General features: G+C 36.4%; 1 protein-coding gene across 1 annotated transcript in view; it reads left to right on the top strand.

The window, feature by feature from the left end:
• The window catches only part of LOC131159189 (protein NAP1), a 118995-nt gene that overhangs the window by 50517 nt on the left and 42376 nt on the right, over window positions 1-26102 (top strand). Inside the window, exons 12-16 of the mRNA XM_058113903.1 lie at window positions 1436-1568; window positions 6961-7071; window positions 7169-7247; window positions 13830-14023; window positions 15948-16093. Coding sequence (XP_057969886.1) covers window positions 1436-1568; window positions 6961-7071; window positions 7169-7247; window positions 13830-14023; window positions 15948-16093 — 663 coding nt within the window. The remainder of the gene's footprint in view (window positions 1-1435; window positions 1569-6960; window positions 7072-7168; window positions 7248-13829; window positions 14024-15947; window positions 16094-26102) is intronic.

The following is a 26102-nucleotide window of genomic DNA, read 5'->3' as shown; positions in this document are numbered from 1 at the left end:
ATTCCATGATGGTTTCAACTTTCAATTGTATATGCTTTAGTGGAAGATGTCCTTGTCAATGTTTTAACTTTTGTGGATTAGATTTCTTAGAACAGCTTAGAATAGTTGGTGTATCTTTCTTATTGTAGTGATAAAATTATTATTTAATAATATTAATGTCTAAATAAATGCTAATACTATTTTTTCCACAAGAAGGGATTGTTTGGAACCACTTATGCAGAAGTGCTTTTCAGAAAAAAAGTGCTGAATTTAATTAGTGCTGATAGTAAGTGCTGAGCTGGAAAAGTACTGAGAGTTATGCGTGGTGTTTGGTTGTATTTAAAATAAGTAGTATTTGCGTACTTACTTTTAATTCAATCTAGAATTGAATTATAATAACTAATATGTATCTTTAAATGTATTTTAAATAAAAATATTTATATTTATATAATTAAAATATTAAATCATAATTACATTAATTTTATAATTAAAATTTAAATATTTTATTTTAACTAAAATAATATAATATTATTTTTTAATTAACTATAATCTTGTTATTAATGTACATTTATAACATATGATTATCACATTAATTTATGTTAGAAATAATAGTAATAACTAAATTAAAATTTTTAGTTTATTCAATGTTAATTTAGATTTATAGATGGTTCTTTTATTCATTGCAGAATTTAATTATATTTTATTAATAATAAATAAATCATAATGCATAATAAAATAATATATGATTATTTTTTAGTTAATAATGTAATTAATAATTATGTTAACTGTTAGTTTTAATTAAAATTTAAATATTTTTATCAAGTAAAAAGAATATAATATTATTTTTTGATTAATAATAATCTTGTTCTTAGTTTATATTTATAATTTATGATTATCATATTAATTTATGTTAAAATAATATTATTAGTTAAATTAGTATTTTTTATTTTAATATTAGTTTAAATTAATGGATGGTTTTTCTTCTTCATTTTAGAATTGAATTATGCTTCATTAATAATTAATATATATTATAATACATAATAAAATAATATATGATTATCTTTTAATATATTTTTTTAATTATAAAGTAGCCACTAAATTTTTATATATACACCCGCCTATGAATAGTGTCACTTATAAGTGACCAAAAAGCTTTCTTAGATTGCTTATCAAAATTCACTTAAATAGTTCTTTAAAAAAGTGGTCGGAAAAACACTTATTGCAATAAGTGTTTATCATAGTGCAAACCAAATGCCAATTTTTTTTTTTTTGGTAAAAGTACTTATTTTAAGTGGTAAGTGCTATAAGCACTTTTTTTAAAGTTTTCGCAAACGGGGGTTAAGTCTCTTTTGTCTGTGTTATATGTGAAAATTTTCTTTATTTATGGCCTATGCTCTGCTATGTTTGTTGTGCAATCAAAATTGAGTATAATATGATAAGCTTTTGATGGTTGCAGTGAAGTGCATGAGCAAGCATTAGCATCTTGTGATTCAATACACCATGAGAGAAGAATATTGCTAAAACAAGAGATTGGAAGGATGGTGCTATTTTTTACTGATCAGCCGAGTTTGTTGGCTCCTAATATTCAGGTAGACTTTGTATTGCATTCTTCTTTAAAAATTGTTAATAGAAGTTTGACTAACAACTGACGAGCACATTTTATTATCTTATTTAGCTGTATGTTCTGCATTTCCTACTCTTTTTTTCTTTTTCTTTTTTTTTTAATTTCTCATTAAGTTGCACATGGGCACAAAAAGAGCATAAAAATTCTGAAGTTTCTTTTCAAATATTTTAAGGGGGGGGGGGGGGGGGGAATGAAAGTATTTGCACTGACCAATTATTGTCAATATTTAAGGAATTCTGCAGGCATCCTTTTGCAGTCTTTTGTCCTCTTGAAATTATATTTTTTTCCACAATCTAACAGCAAAGAATAAAAGAAGAAAATGTAAAAATTATTGAAGTCAAGTAGGGATAAATGCGTACATTGATAAAGTGATAGATACTGAGATTATTGCAAAAAAGACAATTTTTTCCAATTGGAATAAATATATTCAAGGAAAACAAACAAGACAATGAGAGGATAACAAGATGTCCTCCAAAGAGCAAAAGGAAAATATTACGATAAACCCATCCTCCAATGCCTTTGAAAGTCGGATAGTGACAAATCCCAAATGAACCTGAAACAATGGGGTCCAGAAAAATGCCAAGAACACTACTCTTATCACATAATAGGCTAAGAGAGGTTGTGCAATACTTGAAGGTTCTCGCATTCCTCCCAATCAAACCACAAAATATTAAAAACCACTTTACCATAAAGCTTCTCTGATGCAGGACAAGCAAGACCTTGGGGAGATCCTTGTTGGAGAATAATTATGAAGAATTGGATCAAGGGATTGTTGGGTTTAGTTAATAGCTAGTTGTGTGTTTAGTTTAGAATTATGTGTATTTGGGGGTTTTTTTGTAATATTTGTGTATTTTAGGGGTATGTTTGTAATGTCATGTAGTTTTATGGATATTTGTGTAATTTCATGTGAAGAGGCTTTCTTATAAATAGTCTGTGAGTGTGAAATCCATGTTGTAGGCAGTTGTACTTGTACTGAATCTGCATTAAAGTAAACGTGAGTTTCTCTCTTGTATCTCTTTTGTCCTCTTTTACCCTCCCTGTCTTCAATTTCTTTTAATCTCTCCATTGGCTGTAGATCCTTGATGCTGCAGCTTCATCATCCTCCCATCCTGCCACTGCCAAAGCCCTGACGTCTCTCAAGCGAGAATTCACTTGCAACCTGAGGCGCCTGCCAAGCTTCAACAAAACATGAGAAGTGAGCACTCCATAGATGGGTTGCCACTTGACAATGAAGAGGTGTGTGTTTAGTTTGCTGGACTTGCGTCACATCAAGCGCATAAAGGGACTCAAAGCTTTGTAGGATTTTCTAGTTTGTAACCAATCATGTGTGTTAATCCTATTAAGAACACAATCTGGAATGTGGATAAACTTCAAATCTTAGAAGGAACCTTTTCCTTCCAAATGATGCGGCTCTAAGGGAAGAAATTAGGGGGAGGAGTTTTTAAGAGGTGAAGGAAAGAATATTTATTAGAAAAGAGGCCTAGAGAACCACCATCCCAAATCCTCTCATCTCTTCTGTTTGAAAGGAACCGTAATGATCTAAATCATTTAGTTAGGTGGTGAGCTCATCAACCTCTCTTTAATTGAGATTCCTAAAAAAGATGTAAGTCCCAAGAAAGAGAAACCCTCCCTCCCTCCTAAACCAAGAAGAAAAGAAAGATCTCATAGGTGCATTGTGAAGAATAAAGCTTAAACAGATGAGGCATCATCATCTCCAATGAACCCTTACCGACCCAGGCATGCCAAAATCGAACCTTGTTGCTATTACCCATTTTGAAACGAGTGAGGGAAAATAATAGACAGGCAAATTGAGGCATGAACTTCGAAGTGCTTGCATGAGAATCATTGCCACTTCCTCTAGTATCCATCCCATTCCAATAAACTCCATCACCATGCTTACTTTTTATCTCCCTATTCCATAGAGAATTAATTTTAAGAGGAACCTCCATAATCATTTCCCAAAGAGGTTTTTAGAAACCACATTACCAAGCCCCAACCCCCTTCATATTTAGGTTTACTAGCTACCTCTCAGCTAACTCTCTTATTCTCCCCAAAACCTGACCAAAGAAAGTCAAACATCATCTTTGCTAGAGCCCTAGTGACACTTGTGGGCACTCTAAAATAGCTTAAGGAGTAAATGGGGATATTGGAGAGAAGCACTAATGAGTGTGGTATGATCCCTGATAAATAAGTGCATCCTCTTCCACGCCTGCAACTTCCCATCAGCCCTTCAATCATGGGCTCTCAATGAGCCCTAGAATTAGGATTGCCTCTATTGAATAATTGGGTAGAATGGAAGATCTAACATCAATGATAGGCCTCTCCCTTTATTTTTAATGTGTCAAGTACAATACCAATGACCATATGCTCTTACTAACACTTACTAACAGAACTCTAAATCATACAAATAATACTAAATGACCCAATAACCATTTACACTAACCCTCAAGTTGGAGCATATATATCTTATGCTCCTAGCTTGATACAAATGAATTTCACACGAGCACCTCCCAAGGCTTTAGTGAAAAAATCAGCGAGCTGAAAATAAGACTTCACATTAGTGGTTGTAATAAGCTTTTGTGAAGTTTCTCTTGAACAAAGTAGCAATTAACTTTTCAATGTGCTTTGTCTGCTCATGGAAGATCAGGTTGGAGGCAATTTGAATACCAGCTCAATTATCACACTTTAACATTATAGGCTGAGAATGTGGAAAACCCAATTCTTCCAACATGTTCTTAAGCCAAACAAGTTCACATGTAGAGTGAATCATAGCCCTATACTTTGACTCAACAGTTGACCCATACTCACTAATTTTAAGCCCAGGTCCTGAAGGTGTTTATTTGGATCTAGAACGTTTCTCTCACTACCCCTCTGTCAACACTAGAAGTGCTACCCCCTGTTGAATAGGAAGGGGAAGAATACCTTTTCTAGATTTGGACGAACTCGAACCAACCATAGGAATAACTGCTTCTTCATCAATGTTCCCTCCCCAAAAACTTACAGAAGGAATATCAATATAGTACACTGTATTGGAATTAGGCTCAAGGATAGGGAACAAAGATCCCTTGTAAATCAATTGTTTCATCTGGTTTAAGTTGTGTTTAATATCATTTGTACCGCTTTGCATAATGTCAGAAAACAATTAAGCTCACTCTTCTCCATACATCTGCAAACTGTGTATGTGGTCGTCACACTGCCTCGAGGCTCCCACTCACCTTTGGAAAGTCCTTCAATAAGTTGTGCTGAGGCGTCCTCTTCATACAAGTCTGAATCAGCTCTCAACTGATCGACTGACAATTCCTTCTTAGAATCGCAAAGCTGCTTGAGTCATCTTTCGTATTAGAGACCTCTTCACCATCGCTAGTCAAATTATCTTCAATTCTCTGCCCATCATCCCCTTTGTTTGCTTCACCTTTCCTCTTCCCTAAATTCAATGTAAAAATTTTTACCCTCTGTTATTAGGAATCTCCAACTCCCTTTCTAATTCCCCGCCCCCTTCAGGCTGAGCTGAGAGATAGCCTTGGTCAGAAACATTCCTCAAATTCTCCTCCATCATCCTTGAGTCTTCTGAACAGTTTGCCTCTGAAATATCTCACTTCAATTTTTTTTGAGACCTTTTCCAAACCTCCTACACTAAATTTGCCCCTAGTTCCAATCTGTTGAACTGACCCATCTGGACACTAGAAAAGTAACTAAATCAATTAACCCCCTGTTCTTGGTGCCAGAAGGTCTCAAATCCACCTCCTAGACAGAATTTGAGGTCACAATATTTTTACCCTTTTCAACCCATTTTCTGAAAACGCTTCTCAAACCATTATAAGTAGGCCCAAATCTTTGATCCCCATTACCAATGATTGGAGAGGAGTTTCTTCCAAATTGCATGGAAGTTTTCCTTAACTGGAAAATCTCTGACAACTTCAGTAAATGAGTGGTTATCAAGAGCCTTTGAAAGTCATTTGGCTTCTCCACGTTCTGCTTGCAATGAACGATGTTTGTGGAGCCACAATCCACATATATGCTACGATAATCTTCAAGATTGGTAGAAAACGTCATCAGCGCTTCCAGAAACTTAGGCGATCTTTCACTCTGATTCCGTTTTGGGGCACAAGGGGCTTGCCTTTGGCCTCCGAGAGAAAGCTTCTCAACACAAATAAACCTACCTCTATCGTTCCCCTTCTAATCTATTCGAATCCTGCCTCCTCTTCTAAAGAGAGCATCAATCAACATTTGCAAAAAAGATACACCATGTAACCTTATTTTAGTTACTCCTAGTAAGTTCATCCCTTACTAAGGAAAAATGATAAGGACTCAAAGATGATCTTTGAGGTCCATGTTTTGTGATTGGAAATTGCCTAGACTCTCCATATTCCTTTTGGTAGTCATTAGTCTATCATATATATCCTTAATGACATCAGTATACCTATTGCAAACTCTGTTTTTTTTTTAGAAACCACCAAAACTTCCCTAGGCACCTCCCTAAGTCAATAAAAATCGTATACTCCAAATGCAATTCCCTTTTCTTTACTCTAAACTTTTGAATTGATCTTCTTCAAAGATATATAGCTTTTGTAGTTGATCTCCCAAGCATAATCCAAATTGATTTTCTAAGATTGGCTGTTGTTGTTGTTGTTGTTATCTAAAGGCCTACTTGTCCTTTAATGTGTTGTATCATGTCATCACTTTCTTATTCTAGTATAATTTCTTCTTTTATCTAAAGAAACTCTTATGTAAATCTAGAAGAATCATCACGTTCTCTCTTTTTGCCAACCACGTCCGGCCATAGAAAAAATTTATACGTTGCTGGAAATCTCGACAGTTTTAAAACATTCATGGAAATTTTGTTTGATCTTGATTTTGGTAGAAATTTTGAATTCTATTTAAGCAAACAGTGGAAACTTATGATAGAATATGGAAATAATGAATGAAACTTCGGGAAATATTAAAATAGACAATTGTGAATAATTTTAAAACAAAATGTAAGGCCCCATATTATTTAGTTGATTTAAAGGTAACTTGGGTCAAGAAAGAAAGAATTTGGCAGCATTCGAGTTTTTCCGTAGATTGAGAAAAATAGCCAAAAAGGATTCCTATAGCCATGTTCTCTCTCTCTCTCTCTCTCTCTCTTGGAATGCCTTGTGCAGTCTAAACCAAACAGCAGATTGATTATGTAACTTATGTTACCTTGAAGCTACAGCTTCCCTATAACTTTGTCCCACTTTGTTCTTCTATCTTCTTATGAATGTTTTGTTAGTTATGTTAGGAGGTAATTATTGATAAGGCTTGCTTACAGTTTTATGTCATATATATCATAATAGAGCCATCTGATGTTGTCTTTAATGCCTCTTTGAGTTTTGCAGATGGTTTTTTCTGCCTTAGCCTTGGCACAATGTGAGGTCCTGTGGTATTTCCAGCATGTAGGAATTGCCTCGTCAAAATCTAAAGCTGCTCGTATGGCACCAGTTGACATAGTAAGCTATGTTTTTGTTCTTTGTATCAGTTGAATGCATTATTAGTTTGGGAACTTTTTGAAGAAGTGCTCATGTTCAACTGGTATTTTGGTTCCAGGATCCAAGTGATGCAACTATAGGGTTCTTACTGGATGGGATGGACTGTCTTTGTTGTTTAGTGCGGAAGTATATTGCTGGTTAGTCTAAACCTAGTGTCCTACTTTTCAAGTGTTAAAGGAGATATAAATCTTTCTTTTCAGATAAAAATGTTAAAAAAAATTTTGAAATGCATTTGACATACGCTGAAAATGCATTGCTCTCATGTTTAGAAAGTATGATGCCTTTTTGCCAATATACCCTCAAACAAATACTTTTACAATCCTATTGCTTGTTTCCCACTCTGCTTTTGGCTAGGAATTAATCTTATAATGTCTGAAGCCAAGTTTATTGTGACAACACATTCCCTTATCAGTTTTGTAAACCATTCTTGATGTGATTTTTCTGTTATGCTACAGTGGATGATATGAATGGGAATACAAATTTTAGAATGAGTTGCTCCATAATACCATCCCCCTCCCCCAATATTTCCTCTGAGAATACAAAAAACGCAGGATAAGTAGGCCACTTCTCCCTTGACAATTGGTGCATCAAATACTTTTAGGCAGTCATAGAACGAACTTCCTGTTATTTTACAAATCAGCTGAAACCTAACTCTAAAGCTGTCAGAATTTTGGAGCATAGAGTTTGAGCTTGGAATTCAGGTTTATGTGAAATTTAAAGAGAACTCAATGCAATTTTGTGTTGTATGTTCAAATCCACATTTCCAAATCCAAGACTTGAAATCCATGCTATCCAAGAGTAAATTATGATGTTCTTTGTGATTGAGTATTTCTTCCAGATATTCACATGGAAGTATATTTGTCCTATCTTGGTAGCAGTGGCATACATGAAATAAAAATACTTTCCATTCCAAAAATTGACAGCCACCTGGTAATTTGTGTATAAAAATGTTGCTCAAGGAGAATTGCAATGATGGCCTTTTAGGACCAAATTCACTTTCGTCACAAGGTCATTGGAGTAGCTACTATCTCCAATAAAATGGGTGTATTTTGAGTCTGAAAACTTAAAGACATACAAGAAAAGGTCCTTCAGAAGTTAAGAGAAATTAACCAACATAACTTCTTTTTTTTTTTTTTAATCAGCAAAGAAAATTCATTAAAGGGCATCAAGGGGATGCCAACCAAGTACATACTATCAGAAGGAAGTTGTCAACCCTACAGGGTGTTGAAAAAGGCAAGAATTACATCAGTGTCATTCAAAAACAATCCACTCAGCCAATTAGAAAGTCACAATCTGTCATTCTTAGACGACATGAAGGGGTGTAGCTGATACTTCGAAAGCTCTGCTGTTTCTTTCTCTCCACACGAACCAGAAGATGGAAAGGGGAATGAGGGATAAAGTTTCTTCTGTTACTTGAGTATATACTTTTCAAAGCAGTGCAAGAGGATGTGTTCAACTGATTCAGCATTTTCTAGACATATGTAACTCCTATTAACTATAGGAAGGCCATTCTTTTGGAGGTTTTAAATGGTAGAATCCTTCCAAGAGTTGCCTCCCATACGAAGAAAGGAACCTTTGTGGGGGTGCAGTTCTCCAGTTGGGCTTCTAAGGGAAATTACAGCTGGTTGCTGTCAGAAAAGTGAGATTTCTATGACAGGAATTAGGAACTGACCATAAAACTACCGTTTTTGTCTAGGATCTACTTGGTTCATTGGCATTGTTCCAGCACTGGATTTTATATAAGCTACCATATAGTTCTGAAAGATGGCCAATTTCGCTATCAAAGACATTTCTAGCCAAAAGAACATTCTAGGAAATCCCATGATCTATGAGCTCAAGATGCTTACTGCTTGCTGATTAGGGCTTCTTTGTCGTTGTCCAGCTTGAAAATGAAAGGGAATTTTGTGCTGAGTGAAGACTGGCCGTCTTTTGGTGAATTTTCAAACTTGGACACCTGTGTCCACTGATGTCTACAGTGGTCCAACCATTTTGGTGAAGGCCATATTTAGAGGCTATGACTTCCTTCCCAAAAATGATTATTCTCCTTTGGAATGTCCAGAGCCATTTCCAAAGCAGGGTCTTGTCGAAGGTAAAGTGAGATTTAAGTCCTGAACCCTTTTGTTGAATATATTGTTTAACCATCCCCCATTTGACAAGTTGATAGTTAAATTCCTCTCTCATGCTTGCCCAAAGGAATCTCCATTGAATTTGTTCCATGTGGATATGATACAAGTAGGTGTATGAATATAAGAAAAAACTCGTAAGTGCTGAGATTTCAGAATAGTGTTTTAGAAACTTTCTTTGCCTCAAGTAACTACCAAATTTGTAAAATAATAAGGAGATGACCGCTGCGAATTTCAGTTTAGCAAATAAGACAATTTATAGGCACAACAGCAACTTAAACCTCAAATCAGTACCTATTTTGGCATTGTTTCAGAAGGATAATAATGGCTTTCTTTATTGGGCATCAAGTATTTCTTTCTCCAACTGATTTCCTCCATGTTAATGACATCAGCAAGTTCTCCCTTGAGTAGAAGTCTTCAAGCTAAGACTCTTGGCATTGGGGCCTTGACCAAGATCTTCATCATCCAGATCCTTAATGCCATTGAGGACGACTCTTTTCATGTGAATATTTCCAAAATGTACTTTTGTTCTGCCATTTCAATTTTTTCCTTTCAGCCTGTTCAATTTTGAGGCAACAACAAAACTTGCTTTTTCCCTTGAAATGAAGAGTGGACAAGCATTGTTTAACCAGATCCCTGAATCTACCATGCTTCAGCCACATTTTCTCAAACCAGAAACGAGTTTGCCCCCATCTAATTCTCCCCATGTTGAGAAGAATAGGGAGGTGGTCCAAGGTGGGCCTTGGGGGCAAAATTTGAGTAAGTTTAGGGAAATTTTAGGAAATTAAAAACCTATCCTTGAAAATAAGGGAGTCTCCCTGGAGTTTGACCATGTGAAAGAGACACTAACGATGGGGAGGGCAATGAGGGCATTAACATTGATGAAATCATGGAAGTCCTGCATAATAGTAGTCTCTTAGGTTCTCTTGCTCCTTTCATGATGATACAAGACCATATTGAAGTCTCCCTCAGTTACTCAAGGAGCACCCCATTTGCCTGTAACCTCCAGAATCTTATTCCACAAAAGCTGCTGGGAAGGTCCTTCACCTGGACCCAAGTTCCTGTGAAAAATCCCAATGAAATTATCCTCCAGTTTCCAAGAGAAATCCACTTGCAATCCTTATTCCCCCTTATGCCATTGGCCATAAAGTGTTTTCGCTGAAACAGAATTCTTTTCCTGAAGACTAGCAATATCTCCTATTCTTGAGAAAATACTTTATCATAGTCCTTTTATATTTTTCATTAGGTTCCTTCTCATGCCAGAATATCAATTTTCTCAACATCAGTTCACCACTGCATCCCAGATGCTGCCAGCCTCCACCAAATCTGAGTTCCTTCCATACTTGTCATAATTTATGAAATACCCCAATTATAGAGTTCCCTGTTTGCGTCTTGTGAGGTTTTCTAATTATAATTTTTCCTCCTCTTCTCCTCTATTTCTTCAAATAGACTCATAGCTCTATCTTCAAAATCTGCCAAAGATACTTCAATTGTCTTACTAACCATCTTCATTTTGCGAAGTACCCAGTCAGGTACCTGCTCCCTGAAAGAAGCATCGGCTTTTAGCTCTTCCATGCCAGGAGGGGGAGGGCTGCCCTGCATGTCCTGCAGTTCATCAAAGCATGTAAAGAGGGCTGGAATTAAAGCTGGACACTTTTTCCTCCAGGGACTTCGAGAACTCCAGATCGAATTTCTAACAAGTCTTTTCGGGTTGCATGAGATGTTCCAGCAGAGGAGGGAGTACCTGGAGAGCCCAAGCCGGGTCCGAAGGTAGACCTGAACTATGCTGGCACCACTTGGGCCTTCATAAGCGAAGAAGGACAAAGAGCTGAGTTAACCAGCAGGCCTATGGGGGTGGTCTGCGGCAAGGTGAGGTGAGTCCAAAGATAATCTCGCTAGAAGCTGTGTTTGAAAGGCCCAAACAAGGCCCGCCCATAGATCAATAAAGCTAGAATAGTCCTCAGGACATGGGAGGGGCTAGCCCAGAAATTTCAAGAAAACAATCATTTGGGGCCAGCTGTCCCATGTGCTGCTGCCCAACAATACGCATGAAGGATCGCTTGTCCTCTCATCTTCTCCGGCCCTTGCTTCTGTCTTCTGCAGGGTTTGAGAGTGAGGCTGATGGTATTACCACAATGGGCGCAGATTCAATCCCTGAGGGAATTGAAGTTGAGGGGTCCCTTGGTTTTTCTCCTGGTGCAAGTCGGATGAAGACACTGCTTTATCATATAGAAACCTTTGAGTTCTTTTTTGGGTTGGAAATCATTCACCTTCCCAGCTCTGCTGCTACAGAGGAGATTTTTCTCCTTCCCTTTGATTCAAAGCCCTCCGGAAATGTTATGTACCACCAACCTCCGACATTGGTCTTGGTTAGGGCAAGGAATTTAACAAACCAATTTACCTTGTGTTGGGGCATCAATGTTTGCCCCTTGTTCCCTGCACAACATGCCATGAAGAAGGCACAAGCTTCTCAAAAATTACCAATAGTATAATATGCGGTCATTCAAACTGGAGGTTCAAAGAATTCCAGGTTAGGGGAATCAGTTACGATTTTTCTTCAAGGTCCTACATATGACAAGTTGAAGACAAAAAAATAGCCTTTGCGAAATATTAAGCGAATCTGGAAACAGAACCTAAGCGGTTCAACTTCCCTACATCATATGCATCTCTCATATTTTATATTGCTTATCACTTATCAGCTATCTCTATAGTTTTCGTTGCTTTTGAAGGCTGAAATTGGTGGAGGTGCAGGGAAAACGTCAAGTTGTTTTATGGGGAATAAAGATGAGGTTGAAAAAGGTAATACAAGCACGCAAAATGAACTCTACAGCTGGAACTTATTTTTGACTCCTTGTCTAGTGGATGGGAAAGCCTGATTGTTAAAACTCATGGAATTGGTTTTAAATAGCGGCCGTGGCTGTTACTCAGCTTTTTCTTGGGTTCCTATTACCACACTGCCAAATTGGACGGAAGAAAAATCATGGCCGTAGCGGCAGCTTACGGACCGGGACTGTTAAGTAAAGGCCCTTTTACAGCCTTTTGTATTTGCTAAAGATTGTTATGGCAAAAATATATATATTTTTTATTTTTTACTTTTCTTGTCACTTTTGTTTTTTTCCCCTTTTCATAAATCATTCTCAATATACCATGCGGAGAGAGGGGGAAATAGATTATAATGATGATGATAATGATACAAAATTTATTGTGTTTTTTTAAAAAAAAAAAAAAAAAAACTCACAAGAGATGTATTAATTAACAATATGATAATACTAATTTGTTAAGAAAATATTTTAATTTGATAATATTAGCAATTTGATATTTATGTTATGTATTTTTCAACTTCAACCTTCTTTTCTTTTACAGTTATTTAATATTTGTATTATTTGTGTCTTATATGTTTATAGATTAATAGTGTATATTTATTTTGTTTTATTAGTTAATTTATCACACGGAAGAATTTATCACACATAAGAATAATAAAAAAGTATAAATACACGCACAAAGACACATAATTTTTCTGTCAATGGTGGTTTAGAACAAATGTAAATTTCTTGCCCATACCAAACAACTTAGTTAGTTGAACTAAAGGATCCAAAATACACAAACTCTTTCTAAGAATGGTTAAAAGCTTAAAACATGCAAATACACTAATATGCATAAGGTTTTGCGTGCCTGAAAAAAATTCACAGCCATTACACCTGCTTCCTTTTATGCAATATCTGCTACTCCTGTTTCCCGCTACACCTGTTGTTGTTACGTTACACTACCCGCTACCGCAATTTAAAACCATGCTCATGGATAAACAAAGAGGGGAAGAAATTATTGATCACCTGTTGCTGCACTAAAAATGTGTGAAAAGTCTTTGGTGCCTGATTTATGTGATGCTGGGAATTACCTGACTAGATGCTGAAGGCGTTGACAGAGTGCTTAAAGCTTTGAGAGGTTCTAATTGCTGAAATGACAAAGTATAATTGGAATGCCATTTCCCTTGCCATTTTTTTGGTTGGTTTGGATGGACAAAAAGGCAAGGGCTTTTGATGGAAAAGAAAAGGCTATGGAATACATTAACCCTGTCTCTTTTGAATCACTACCAGGCAGTTTGTCTCAAAGGAGATTTCTGCAATGATTTTGATTCTTTTCTAGATTTTGTAAGGAAATTGTCTGTTTCATTGTAATTTATACTCCTTCAGTGAGTCCTGCTCTACTCAATGACTTTCCACTGGAGTCCTCTTTCTTTTTAATTATATATATATATATATATATATATATATGTATGTATGTATGTATGTATGTATTTATGTATGTATGTATGTATGTATGTATGTATGTATGTATGTCTCTGTGTGTGTGTGTATATTTGTTTGGGATCAATATTCAGCTACAGAACTTACTGTCCAAGGTAATTTATTATGATTGTAAAATGAAACTTATATTGATATTCTAGCTTTGATTATTTTAAGATTTACTTGTATTGCCTTCTAATTTGTATTCTCTTAATTATATTTGCTCTACCTTCCCATGCAGCACATAGAAATTTGCTGCTGTTTCAATAATATAACTATAATATTTATGAATGGAAGTAATTTTTATATGCAGCAATAAGGGGGTATGCATTATCATATCTTTCATCTTCTGCTGGTAGAATCCGGTTTTTGCTGGGGACTCCAGGAATGGTGGCTTTAGACTTAGATGCGAGCTTGAAAGGGCTTTTTCAGCAGATTGTTCAGCATCTTGAAAACATACCAAAGCCACAGGGTGAAAATATTTCTGCCATCACATGCGATCTATCTGTAAGAAATCTTTGCAAAGCATGTCATATTTCTATTTGATGAAGTATAGGAGAACTTCTGCCATGTTTCGTCACACATGAATGCACTCTGAGATTATGATGTTATCATCTGTCAACTCTCAAGCAAGACTTTTCTTTTATAACTTTTATAGAAATTCCTGTTCACACCTAAATATAATTCTTCCTTGCAATACAATATTTTTTTAAAGGATAAAATTGTTTAAAGGAACATTTTATATATTAGGCATCCAGCGGGATTGTCAAGCTTTGATGTTGTGATTTTCTTATTTTTTTTTTTGTTTTCTGTCTCATAGTAGAAAGACTTTTTATCCTCCAATTTGTATATTCTCTTCTCCTTTTTGCTGAATTTTCTATTTCTTTTTTTTCTCAATAATTTTTTTTTGGTGAACACAAAATTGTATTGTGTGAAACTTATTCTTGCGAGTTAGAAAATCTTGAATTATACTTAATTTTGGGATTTGTGGGCGCATGGATATGTCTAATTTGACAATTCTGTACTGTTGTGAATGTCCTCTGCTGGATGCATCTTTTAGTTTTACACAAATATTAGTATGATACATCTGAAGCTCTCTTTTCTTCAAACAGGTTTTGCATAACTTCATCAATTTTTTATTTTAGTATCGCCATGTGCTATGGTTATTCATATGCATCAACAATCGGCACTTCAATTACATTTGCTCCTTAATGAAAGTTATGAACATCAGTTTTTTATTCATCAAAAGCTTTTATGAGCATATTTTTGTATATTTTGTAAACTATAATTGGATGTATGTGTACTTAATGGCTGTTTTTTTTTGTTGTTGTTGTGGGAATTTATGATTTTCAACATCTTAAAACTCAGAACACCCTAGCACTTACCTATATATGCCTTCTTTAGTACAATTTGAGCACACTAAGTGGCATGTTGTAACTGTTAGAAGAAATAGGCTATTTTGGTAATTATTCTATGTAAGTAGGGGTATTTTTGTCTTTCAAGATTTTTGTTGATTTTAGAGAAGAAAATAATTCTCTTATTTCTTAATGATAAATGTACTGCCTGTATATCATTTAAGGAAGAAAAGTTCCTTTCACTATATTCGGTAACAAGATACTAATTACCACAAAATCTGGAAACTAGCTGAATATAGGAAACTACAAAATAGGAAACAAACTAATAGAGATGTCAGGAATTTTCCAGAATCTCTTTATTCCTAAATTAACGTAGTCAACTAATAATAAAATCAGAATTGCTGCAGTGGTATCCCTGAGAATCAAGGATTGGGTATTTCCACACTTTTTTATTATTAATATATAAAAGGGCAGACCTGGAGCTGAAAGCAACTCCAGGAAACTACCGCCTCCTCCTTTTCTCGTTCTTTTTTTTTTTCCTCTTCTTCTTCTTCTTCTTCTCACCTCCATCTCTAACTTTACAACTGTAACTAAACTACTTATATATTTTTTTCATTAAATAATTATAATAATATTCTGCTGAAAATTGAGATATAGTTGTCAATATTTTCTGTAAAAGAAGCCATAGATTGAGTATTGTTTTGATTAATACAGTTTTGCATACTGTTATAAGCCTACAATTTATAAAGATTGTTATTCCCCTGCCTTGCCATGTGGTGCCCCCTATTTATGTCATGGCATTCTTGTCTTATGCGTGCTTCCTAGCCATATTCAGTTATACAGGCACCATAAATTATGTATACTATTTTTCTGTGTAGCTTCTAATGGTTCTAAATTTACTCGCTCTTCTTCGGTTGAACTAATTTAGAGGACTTATTGCTGTTGCTGTGGCTGATAGAATTATTATTATTATTATTGTTGTTGTTGTTGTTGTTGTTGTTATTGTTATTATTCATTTACCTCATATTGATCATTGTTTTCTTGATTACTTCATTATGTTTTTTGTTATTAATTAGGAATTGCGCAAGGATTGGTTGTCAGTATTGATGATTGTAACATCTGCTCGGTCATCTATAAACATCAGACATTTGGAAAAAGCTACAGTTTCCACTGGGAAGGAAGGGTTAATAGCAGAAGGAAATACTGCATATAATTGGTCCAGGTGCTCTATCCTTCTTTAGTTTGTACTATGATTAACCATTGTTGTCTATTTGCCACAAACATATTCCCACATGAAGTAGGCATTTTTTATGTGAGAATCATGAAGTAGATATCTCTTTCTGAATTATTCTGGAAAGATATTTGTTGTAGATCTGAAATGAATTGAAGATTCAACCAAGAAAATACAGCACTTAGGGTTAGTGATGGAGAAGATAAGGAGAGAAGAAGAGAAGGAGAGCAAAGCCAGGCAGTAGTTTTCTGGAGAGGTCTGCCCTCTTATATATTAATAGTAAAAAGACAGGAAAGACAAAAGCCATGTGATTAAAAAATAACATATTTCTTCTAAACTCCCTGTCAAGTGGTGTATAAATATCACCTAACCCTAATTAATCCATAAATTTCACAACTGGAGTTCCCAACCTTCTTCAGCAAAGCATCCTGACAAATAGACAGTCAACTTCAACATGTTTGACCTGTCGTGAAACACTGGGTTGCTAGTAGTTTATGTGGCAGCTTCTTTGTCGTAAGGCATATCTATGGGCTTCACTACCAAGAATTGCATACTTGACGTAAGGGACTTCAACCACATTAGCACACGCCTAGCATGAGTCAGCTCAGGATATTTTGTTTCAACACATTTTAGTTTATTTTTGCCACACTAGGTAATAATATCATGCACATTTGTACAATTTCTAGTATCCCAATGGTAGACCTTCAATCATCATAGGGAAACATTATATAGGAAATCCTTTGAGATACTGTAGAAAGAGCATTCCAGTGTGGCTACTTCCCACAGGGCCACAGCAAAGAATATGCCATGTCCATAGTTACCTGGGTTGCTAACTTCTGCCCTCTAACCGTGATCTGAATCGTAGGTAACAGTTCATGGGCTGATGGCATCCTAGATCTATTGGGGTTGGGATCCAGATCACTGGAAGTCACAACTCTATTTTTTAAACGTTTTCAAATAAAAATCATTCGAAAAAATTCAGAAATTTCAAAACAAAACTAAGAAATTTTCAAAATTTAGCCGAAGTTCAAGTTGGAGTTGTGCTTGAACCTTGAACTATAGAACAGTAGAATAGAGAGATGGTAGACGTGAAATTTCTACGACAAAATTGTAGCGGCAAAGCCTGCGATAGCGAGAGGAGAGGGCTACTTCTTGTTGGGAAGCCTGTGACGTTGAGAGAAGAGGGCTCCAACTTCCTGTTGCTGCAACAGTTGATGAAATTGAACAAAGAGAAACCAACCTAGGAATTTTGCGTTTTAGACCCCTCTCCCCATTTCCATCATTGCGTGCAAACAAGTATTTGACAATCACCCGTGTAAAACTATAAATTTGTAATACTATGCATTAATTGATTACAACTCATAATTAGATATTTTATTTTTTTTATATTAAATTATTTAATTAAAGTATCCGACTACTTTATTCACTTAATAATATAATACTATTATTAAAAAATTAACACTTTAATTTAGATTAAAAATAAATTAATTTGTTAATTAATTTTTGTTGTTCATATATAATTTATATATTCTAATTGAGTAAGAAAAATATTGCGCTTTTCTAAATTCTACATTCAATCTCAAGTAAAATAATTCAAAAATGTACGTCGATTGATCCAACTAAGTTGTTCAAGTGTACTGTGACCTAAAATGACATACCAAGCCTACCCTCCCAAGAACTGCATAGCTTTTAAGTATACCCCGTTCCTATGCCCATTTCATTAGCCGAAACAAACCACGATCAAGGTAGCTATCAAGTCATGATAGTAAATGAGATTAACTCGCCAACCAACTGCCTATATTGGTGTTTGCCTTCAAAGTCTGGTCCCACATCCCTAGACAACTTCACGTTAGGATCCATAGAAGTATGTTTAGCTCCTAACATACTAGTCTCACAAAGCTAGTCCTATGTATATTTTTGCTCAAATAGATTCAACCTTTTTCTTACACGGTACAGTCCCAATAACACGTATGTAATCATAGTATCCAAGTTCTTTATTACATCTGCAGCCCCGCTCCAGCCAGTGCTGGATGATGGTAACATCCACATAAACTACTAGAATACCAAACCTTTCTCCTTTTGCAAACAAAGATCAAATGATAAAAGTAGCATTGGATAAACCAAATGCATAGACTAGTATACCTAATTTGTCAAACCAAGCTCCAAGAAACTTCTTAAGACCATAAAATGGCCTTATGCAACCTACATACCTTATCATCCTCCCCTTGAGCAACTTATTGAGGTGGTTGCTCCATGTATACCTCTTTTTTCTAAAATCTCCATAGAAGAAGGCATTCTCCACGTCCAGTTGGTATGAGGGCTGAGAAAAATTAATTGCCAATGAGATCAATACACAATCAAAATTTTGTTGAGCAGTAGGAGAGGTGGTGTCGGAACAGTTACTACCATATGCTTTGGTGTACCACTTGGCAAAAAATCGGGCCTTCATATGGAGGGGTTAGCATATTTAATGGTGCGGTTCAACTCTGTACGAGATCCATCTCAAGTCTTACATTTTGATTTAGGCTAAAATTTCAAGGCTTCAATTTGGAAATTTTGGCTTCAATGTTAGATTGGACCTTGATTTTAAAAAATGATGGAAATTAGTTGTAAAACATGAAATACTTTAATGAAAATTTTGAAAATATCAGTACACAATAGCGCAAGATTTATAAATAAAATACATCAAGGACACACATGTGGTGTATAAAATTCAAATATTGTGCTATAGAAATGATATTAAACATATTCAATTACTATAAATGAAATCCATAAATTAGAGTAATATATTATTTATTTACAAATATAGATAATGCAGATATTAATGATCAAGTAAAATATTGAGCTAATATCTAAGTTTAATTTTTAATATTTCATGTTATTCAAAATTCTAGAAGATATAATTTATATCCTTCTTGTAATAATGTTTTGTTGCAATAAAAAAATAAAATAAAGGAAGACATATTAAAAGATAATTTTCAATTTGGATTTTGAATGTTAGATTTGAATATGATTAATGAGGAAATTTCACTTTATAGTTGAAATTTTAAGATCTTGATGAAATTTCAAGATTACAATAAATTTTGCATGATGGGTGGAAATTTCAATGGGGATTTTGTAAATGACTATGTTTCAATGACCAAAAGCTCAGCAACTTACAATGGGCCTTTTGCGCTCATAACATGCCAATAACTCTCTTACCTCACACAGTGGATGAACCGTATGGAGGAAAGAGTCCAAGAGCATACATCTTCACCAGAATGGAGATAGAACACAAAGATCACCCTAGCATACGTGGAGAAAGCTTTGAAGCTGATGAAGAAGTGGACAGATCAAAAGGAGAAGATTGTTGCACTTCAATGTGGGCAACTTGGTGCTTATTAACCTCTATCCTGAACAAATCAAGTCATTATGGGGTTGAGAGAGGAGACTACTTTGCAAATATAAATAAAGGACTGGTCCCCATCTTGGCCAAAGTTGGGATGGCTTCTTACAAGACGAAGGTGCATCCTATGTTTCATGTTAGCTGCCTCAAGCCATTCATTGCCAATATTGAAGTTTAGACAACTAAAGTAGCACTGAAGACATTGCTGTTAGCAGCATTGTATGTGCTGGCCTAGTCTATTAAGGCAGCATATATTCTACCTTATTTAGTCTAGCCATATATAGAAGCATATATTGTATATAGGCATATAATTGATAGGCGTTTATTCACAACATATATTCTACCTTATTTAGTCTAGCCATATATAGAAGAGTATATTGTATATAGGCATATAATTGATAGGCGTTTATTCTTACCTTGTATAGTCCTATGTAATGGCTGATTTTCAGCCTTGTAATGAGCTCGACAATTTCTATATAAAGGGAGCAACTCTCACAGGGAGGAATATTCAGAACAAAACCCTTTTTGATATGGTATCATAGCCCCAAATTATTTTCGTAGTTATCTCTCGGCTTGGTTGAATTCTTGGTTTTTTGGTTTCTCGGTACTTTGGTTTTTCTGTGGGTAGCGGCAGAGAGTTTTGGGTAGCAGCAGCTTCTTTAGGTGATCAGTGGTGCTGTTGGTGATTTCCGGTGGGCTCTAAACTGCTGTTCAGCAGTTCTGTTGAAGGTGTCGGGAATTTCTGTGGAGTCCTGGTGCAGTTTTTTTCTGGTTCGGAGGTTCTAGTTCTGGTTGTGATGAAATCTTGGTGGCTGTCGACAGATTCTGGAGGGGCAATTCCAGTGAATCAGGTTTATTCTTTCTGATTATAATTTTGTTGCAATTCTGGTTTGTTTGTTTTTTTTTTTTAATCTGTTGCAAGTCTGGTGCTGTTGGGCTATTGCAAGTTTGGGTGTGTGACTATCGGCAATTTTTTGGTGTTGTTGGGCCCTAGTAACTGTTGTGGTTTCTCTGTTCTGTCTAAATTTTATGATGGTTATTGTGTCAAGAGAAAACTCTATTGTTCATCTTAATGGCAAGAACTATGCCAGTTGGGAATTCCAGTTCGGAATGTTTGTGAAAGGGAAAAAGTTATGGGGTCATATGGATGGGTCTTCTACGGCTCCAACTGATTCCAAGGAACTTAGTTCATGGGAAGGCAGGGATGCCAAAATTGCTTCCTGGTTACTCAGCTCTGTTGAACCTCATATAGTCAACAATCTTCGTGGGTTCACTACTGCTAAGATGACGTGGGATTACCTTTGGCGGATTTATTATCAAGATAATTCTATCCGAAAGTTTCAATTGGAGTTGGACATCAGAAACTATCGTCGGGGGAATCTCTCTATTGAGCAATTTTATTAATTTATGGAATGATTATTCTGGGTTGGTGCATTCTTAGGTTCCCAAAGAAGCTTTAGCAGCACTACAAGAGGATCATTCTGAGAGGCAGCGGGATCAATTCTTGATGAAGCTCCAACCCGAGTTTGAAAGTGCACGAGCTGGGTTAATCAATCGCACACATGTCCCATCTTTGGAGGTTTTCTTGGGTGAACTCTTGCGTGAAGAATAGCGTCTCGCCTCACAACTTTGCCTTGCTCAAGATGCTGGTGGTTTTGAGATGGTTAATATGGCCTACGCTGCTCAAGGCAGAGGACGATCCAGATCTTTGCCATAGTGTTATAGTTGCAAGGAAATTGGGCACATTGCAGCAAGAAATTTTGCAATTATTGCAACAAGGAGGGTCATATCATTAAGGATTGTCGTGTGCGCCCTTAGAATTGATCTGCTCCTGCTTTTCATACTGCTGTTTAGTCCAATTTTGTGCCTACATCTTCCGCATAGCCTGCTGTTTCGGGGATCTTCATCCAACATTACTCCCAAGCAGGTTCAATAGATGATTATTTCTGCCCTTTCTGCTCTTGATCTCCAATCTTCTTACTTCTCCTTGGTTAATTGACTTTGCGGCTTCCAATCACTTGACTGGTAGTCCAGCAGCTTTACATGATGTTCGTAAGTATGATGGGAAGCAGCATATTAAGATCGCCAATGGCAGTACTCTTCCTATTACAACGATTGGAAATCTGGGGTCTTCGTTTACTAATGTTTTTGTGTCTCCTGATTTATCGACCAATTTTATTTCGGTTGGACAATTAGTAGAAGAAAATTTTTCTCTTCATTTTGATTGTTTTGGTTGTCATGTGTAGGATCAAGCATCCGGATAGGAGATAGCGAAGGGCCTAAACTGGGACGTCTTTTTCCTCTTCAATCATTTACCATTCCTTGTTCAATTTCTGTTGGTTGTTCTGCTATTGCTAATAATAATAGCCACTTTTGGCATAAGAAATTGGGTCATCCCAACTCTGTAATTTTGACACATCTTATGAAACATGGCTATTTGAATAATACAAATGCGTCTTCTTCGTTATCTTTTGATTGTGCTCCTTGTAAACTTGGAGAAAGCAAATCTTTACCTTTTCCTTTGCAGGGTAGTCACGCTTCTACATGTTTTGAAATTATTCATTTTGATGTTTGGGGTATGAGTCTTGTTCCTTCTCATGCACAATACAGGTATTTTGTGACATTTATTGACGATTACAGTCATTTCTCATGGATCTATTTTCTTCATTCTAAAACTGATGTGTTCTCAACCTTCCAAACTTTTGTTGCCTATGTAGAGACCCAATTTTATACCTATATTAAGATCGTACGCTCTGATTCCGGGGGAGAATGCATTTCTCATGCTTTTCAATTTTTTTCCAACAGAAGGGTATTCTCTCTCAGCGTTCGTGTCCTCACACTCCTCAATAGAATGGCGTCGGCAAGCGTAAGAATCGTCATCTTTTAGATGTTGTTCGTACATTGATGCTTGAATCTTCTGTCCCTCCTAGATTTTGGGTTGAAGCCTTATCGACAATTGTATATTTGATTAATCGACTGCCATCTCCTACCTTGCATCTTGATTCTCCATATTCTCGTTTGTTTGGTGTTCCTCCTAATTATAATTCTTTGCATGTTTTTGGCTGCATTTGTTTTGTTCACTTACCTCCCATTGAACGTCACAAGCTTGCTGCTCAATCTGTTTAGTGTGGTTTTCTTGGCTATAGTAACTCTCATAAAGGGTTTGTGTGCTATGATGCGGATGCTAACGAGCTTCGTATTTCTCGCAATGTGATGTTTTTTGAAAATCAATATTTCTTTCCATCTCGTCCTAATCTTGTTTCTTTTTTTTTTTTTTTCGCTTCCTCTTTTTGATGATGGTCTAGTACTCCTTCTTGTTTTAAGCTAGGTATTGTGTATTAGAGACATTGCCCACTGTCTCTTCCTCCGCCACCTGATCCTATCTTGCATGAGCGCCGCCGGTATACTAGGGTTTCCTAACCCCTAGATTGGTATGGTTTTTCTTCTTCCACTCTTCAAGCTACTCTTAATACTACTTTTGTGCCTAAGTCTTATTCTAAGGCTTCTACTCAAGAGTGTTGGCGCCAAGCTATGTAGGACAAACTTCAGGCTCTTTAGGACATAACCCTTGCGACATTGCCCTTTGTCCTGCTGGAGTTAAGCTTATTGGGTGCAAAAGGGTCTACACCATCAAGCTACGTGCTGATGGCTCTATCGAAAGACATAAAGCTCGTCTAGTGGTACTTGGGAATCAGCAGGAGTATGGGCTTGATTATGAGGAAACATTTGCTCCCATTGCCAAAATGACTACTGTTCTCACTATTATGGTCATTGCTATTTCGAAAGGATGGTCACTTCGCCGGATGGATGTGAAGAATGCATTTTTACATGGTGTTCTAAAGGAAGAAATATTCATGTCTCTTCCTCCTGGCTTGTTTCATTCCTCTTCTATTGAGGTTTGTAGCTTGAAGCGGTCTCTGTATGGTTTGAAGCAGGCACCTCGAGCATGGTTTGAGAAGTTCCGTACTACTCTATTGGATTTGACTTTTACTCAGAATCAGTATAACTCCTCTCTATTCTTTCGCAAGACTACCCTTGGGATCGTACTTCTTGTGTATGTCAATGATATTGTGATTACAGGATCTGATCTCTAGTTAATTGAGCAGCTCCAACAGCACCTTAAATCTTTGTTACAAATGAAAGATCTTGGTCCACTGCAATATTTTCTTGGACTTGAGGTTCAACATTGTCTGAATGGCACGCTCTTACAATAGCATAAGTATACCCAAGAAATTATTTCTTTAGCTGGCCTTCAAGATGGTAATTCGGTTCTTACACCTATGGAGGTCAATTTGAAGCTGCATTAGGTGGATGGTGATCCCTTATCTGATCCTTTGATTTATCAGCAGCTAGTGGGTAGTTTAAATTATTAAACCATTACCCGACTTGATATCTCGTTCGCTATTCAGCAAGTCAGTCAATTTATGCAAGCTCCATGCCAGACACATTTGGTCGCTATCCGTTGTCTTCTTCGATATCTCAAAGGGACATCTGGTCGCGGCTTATTCTTCCCTTCAAGGAATTCTTTACAGTTGGAGGGTTTTAATGATGCCGACTGGGCTGGTTGTGTGGATACTCATCGTTCTATTATGGATTGGTGTATGTTTCTTGGCGATGCCCTTATTTCTTGGAAGAGTAAGAAGCAGGCTTATGTCTTGAAGTCCTCCACCGAGTCTAAATATATGTCGTCTGCTTGTTCTGAAATTGTATGGCTTTGAGGGTTGTTAGGCGAACTTAGTGTTTCGCAGCTTACTCCTACTCCTCTTCATGCTGATAATACTAGTGCTATTCAGCTTGCTGCCAATCCCATTTTTCATGAGTGCACCAAACATATTGAGGTGGATTGTCATTCCATTCGTGAGCCTTTGCTTATCAAGAGATTACTCTTCCACACATTTCCATTGAATACCAAATTGCTGATATTTTCACCAAGGCTCTCTCTCGTCCTCGCCATCAGTTCCTGCTTGACAAATTGATGCTTCTCAATCACTCAACATCAATTTGAGGGGGGATGTTAGCAGAATTGTATGTGCTGGCCTAGCCTATTAACTCAAGAGACAAAAGTTAAAGATATCCTTATAGACATAGAGTTCACATTATCAAGGAAGAAGAGGCACAAATTCTTAGTGAAGTGGAAGGGCCTTGAGGCGAAGAAATGAGTTGGATTTAGCAAAAGACATGGAACCATTTGTGGACAAAGTGGAAGAGTACTTAGCGTCAAAGTCTACAGGGACGTGAACGCATAAGTGGGGGAGAGTGTCATGAGCTAAGCTTGTTCAGAACATTATGCTTGCCTTTGACAACTTATTTTGTGTTCATGGGATGGGTAACCATCTAAGTAGTAGTTAGGCTTTCTTTGAGTACGACAATGCCTATGTGAAAATTGTGAATATGAATCCTCTTATCACTTTGGTGCTTCCTAGTGACAGAGTGAGAATAGCATAGAAAGCTCCGTAAGGGAGGATTGAGTGTTTGTCAATCATTATAAAACTCACTAGCTATTGTAGACATGTTTAGCCTACTTTCCTCCCTCATGAAACATGCATTGCCTATAAAGGTGTGACTAATGGATTGTATTGCTTTCCATTTTACCATGACTCTTGTTTTCTTTCATGTTTGCTTATAACTTCCTTGTCATTTGCATTTGATGCTTGTAAATTTGGTGAAGGCGTGGTACACTTTTAGTTGACTATTTATGCTAGTGGTTATAGCTAGTGCCACATGGATCTTCACAAGGTCTGAAGTGTTCAGCTCATGACACACAGGGTAAAGAAATAGAAGAAAACTAAAGAATACTCCACCAAAAAAAAAACCCCATTTGAAACCTAATCATGAGGAAGAGTAACTTTACATCGTGAAATAGTGGGTTTCAAGGACTTGAAATAGATTTGGGCTACCTATCATAGGAGTGGAGGCACTGAAATCGGTAATATAGTGCGAGGAGGATGACTATGCGAATGGGCTAGCATAGTACTGTTGTAGGACAGGAAGTCATACCATGGGTTAACCCTTGTTGGAGATTAATGGAGAAGAATTGGACAAGTGTTATTGTGTTTAATTAATTAGTTTATTGTGTGTATTTAGTTTAAATTGTATACGATTATGTGCATTTGGAGGCTTTTATGTAGTTTTTGGATATATGTGTAATTTTATGTGCTACTGGCTTTCTTACAAATAATGTGTGAAAGCCATGTAGGAGTAAGTCATTGTTGAACTTGAATTGAAGTTAACATGATTTTCCCTCATTGTATCTCCTCTTTATTCTTCCTTCTTCTTCCCCTTTCCTCTCCTCTATCTATCCTACATTCTCTTAAGTCTGCAGACCCATGATGCTGTCCTGCATCATTTGGCAGTGGCCAACCACAATCTTGACTCTTCCATTGAGTCCCCCATTTTTCATCCTGCAATTCATCTTCTTCCTTTCCTTTTTCCGTTCTCTTTTCCAATCTCCTGTTCTTGTCTTTCGCACTGTTTCAGAACTTCCTATTCTTCGTTCTCTTCCAATTTCTTCTTCTTCTTCTTCTTCATCTCTTAACTCTGTCTTTCTCTCCCTTCATTCTCCTTCCCTCTCACTCAATCTTCTTCCTCTTTTTCTGTTCATTCCAGCACTTTTTT

This window comes from Malania oleifera, chromosome 7 (assembly GCF_029873635.1).
Source record: "Malania oleifera isolate guangnan ecotype guangnan chromosome 7, ASM2987363v1, whole genome shotgun sequence".
Classification (NCBI taxonomy): Eukaryota; Viridiplantae; Streptophyta; class Magnoliopsida; order Santalales; family Ximeniaceae; genus Malania; species Malania oleifera.
The sequence above is the reverse complement of the archived record's forward strand: the minus strand, read 5'-3'. Positions and strand labels throughout refer to the sequence as shown.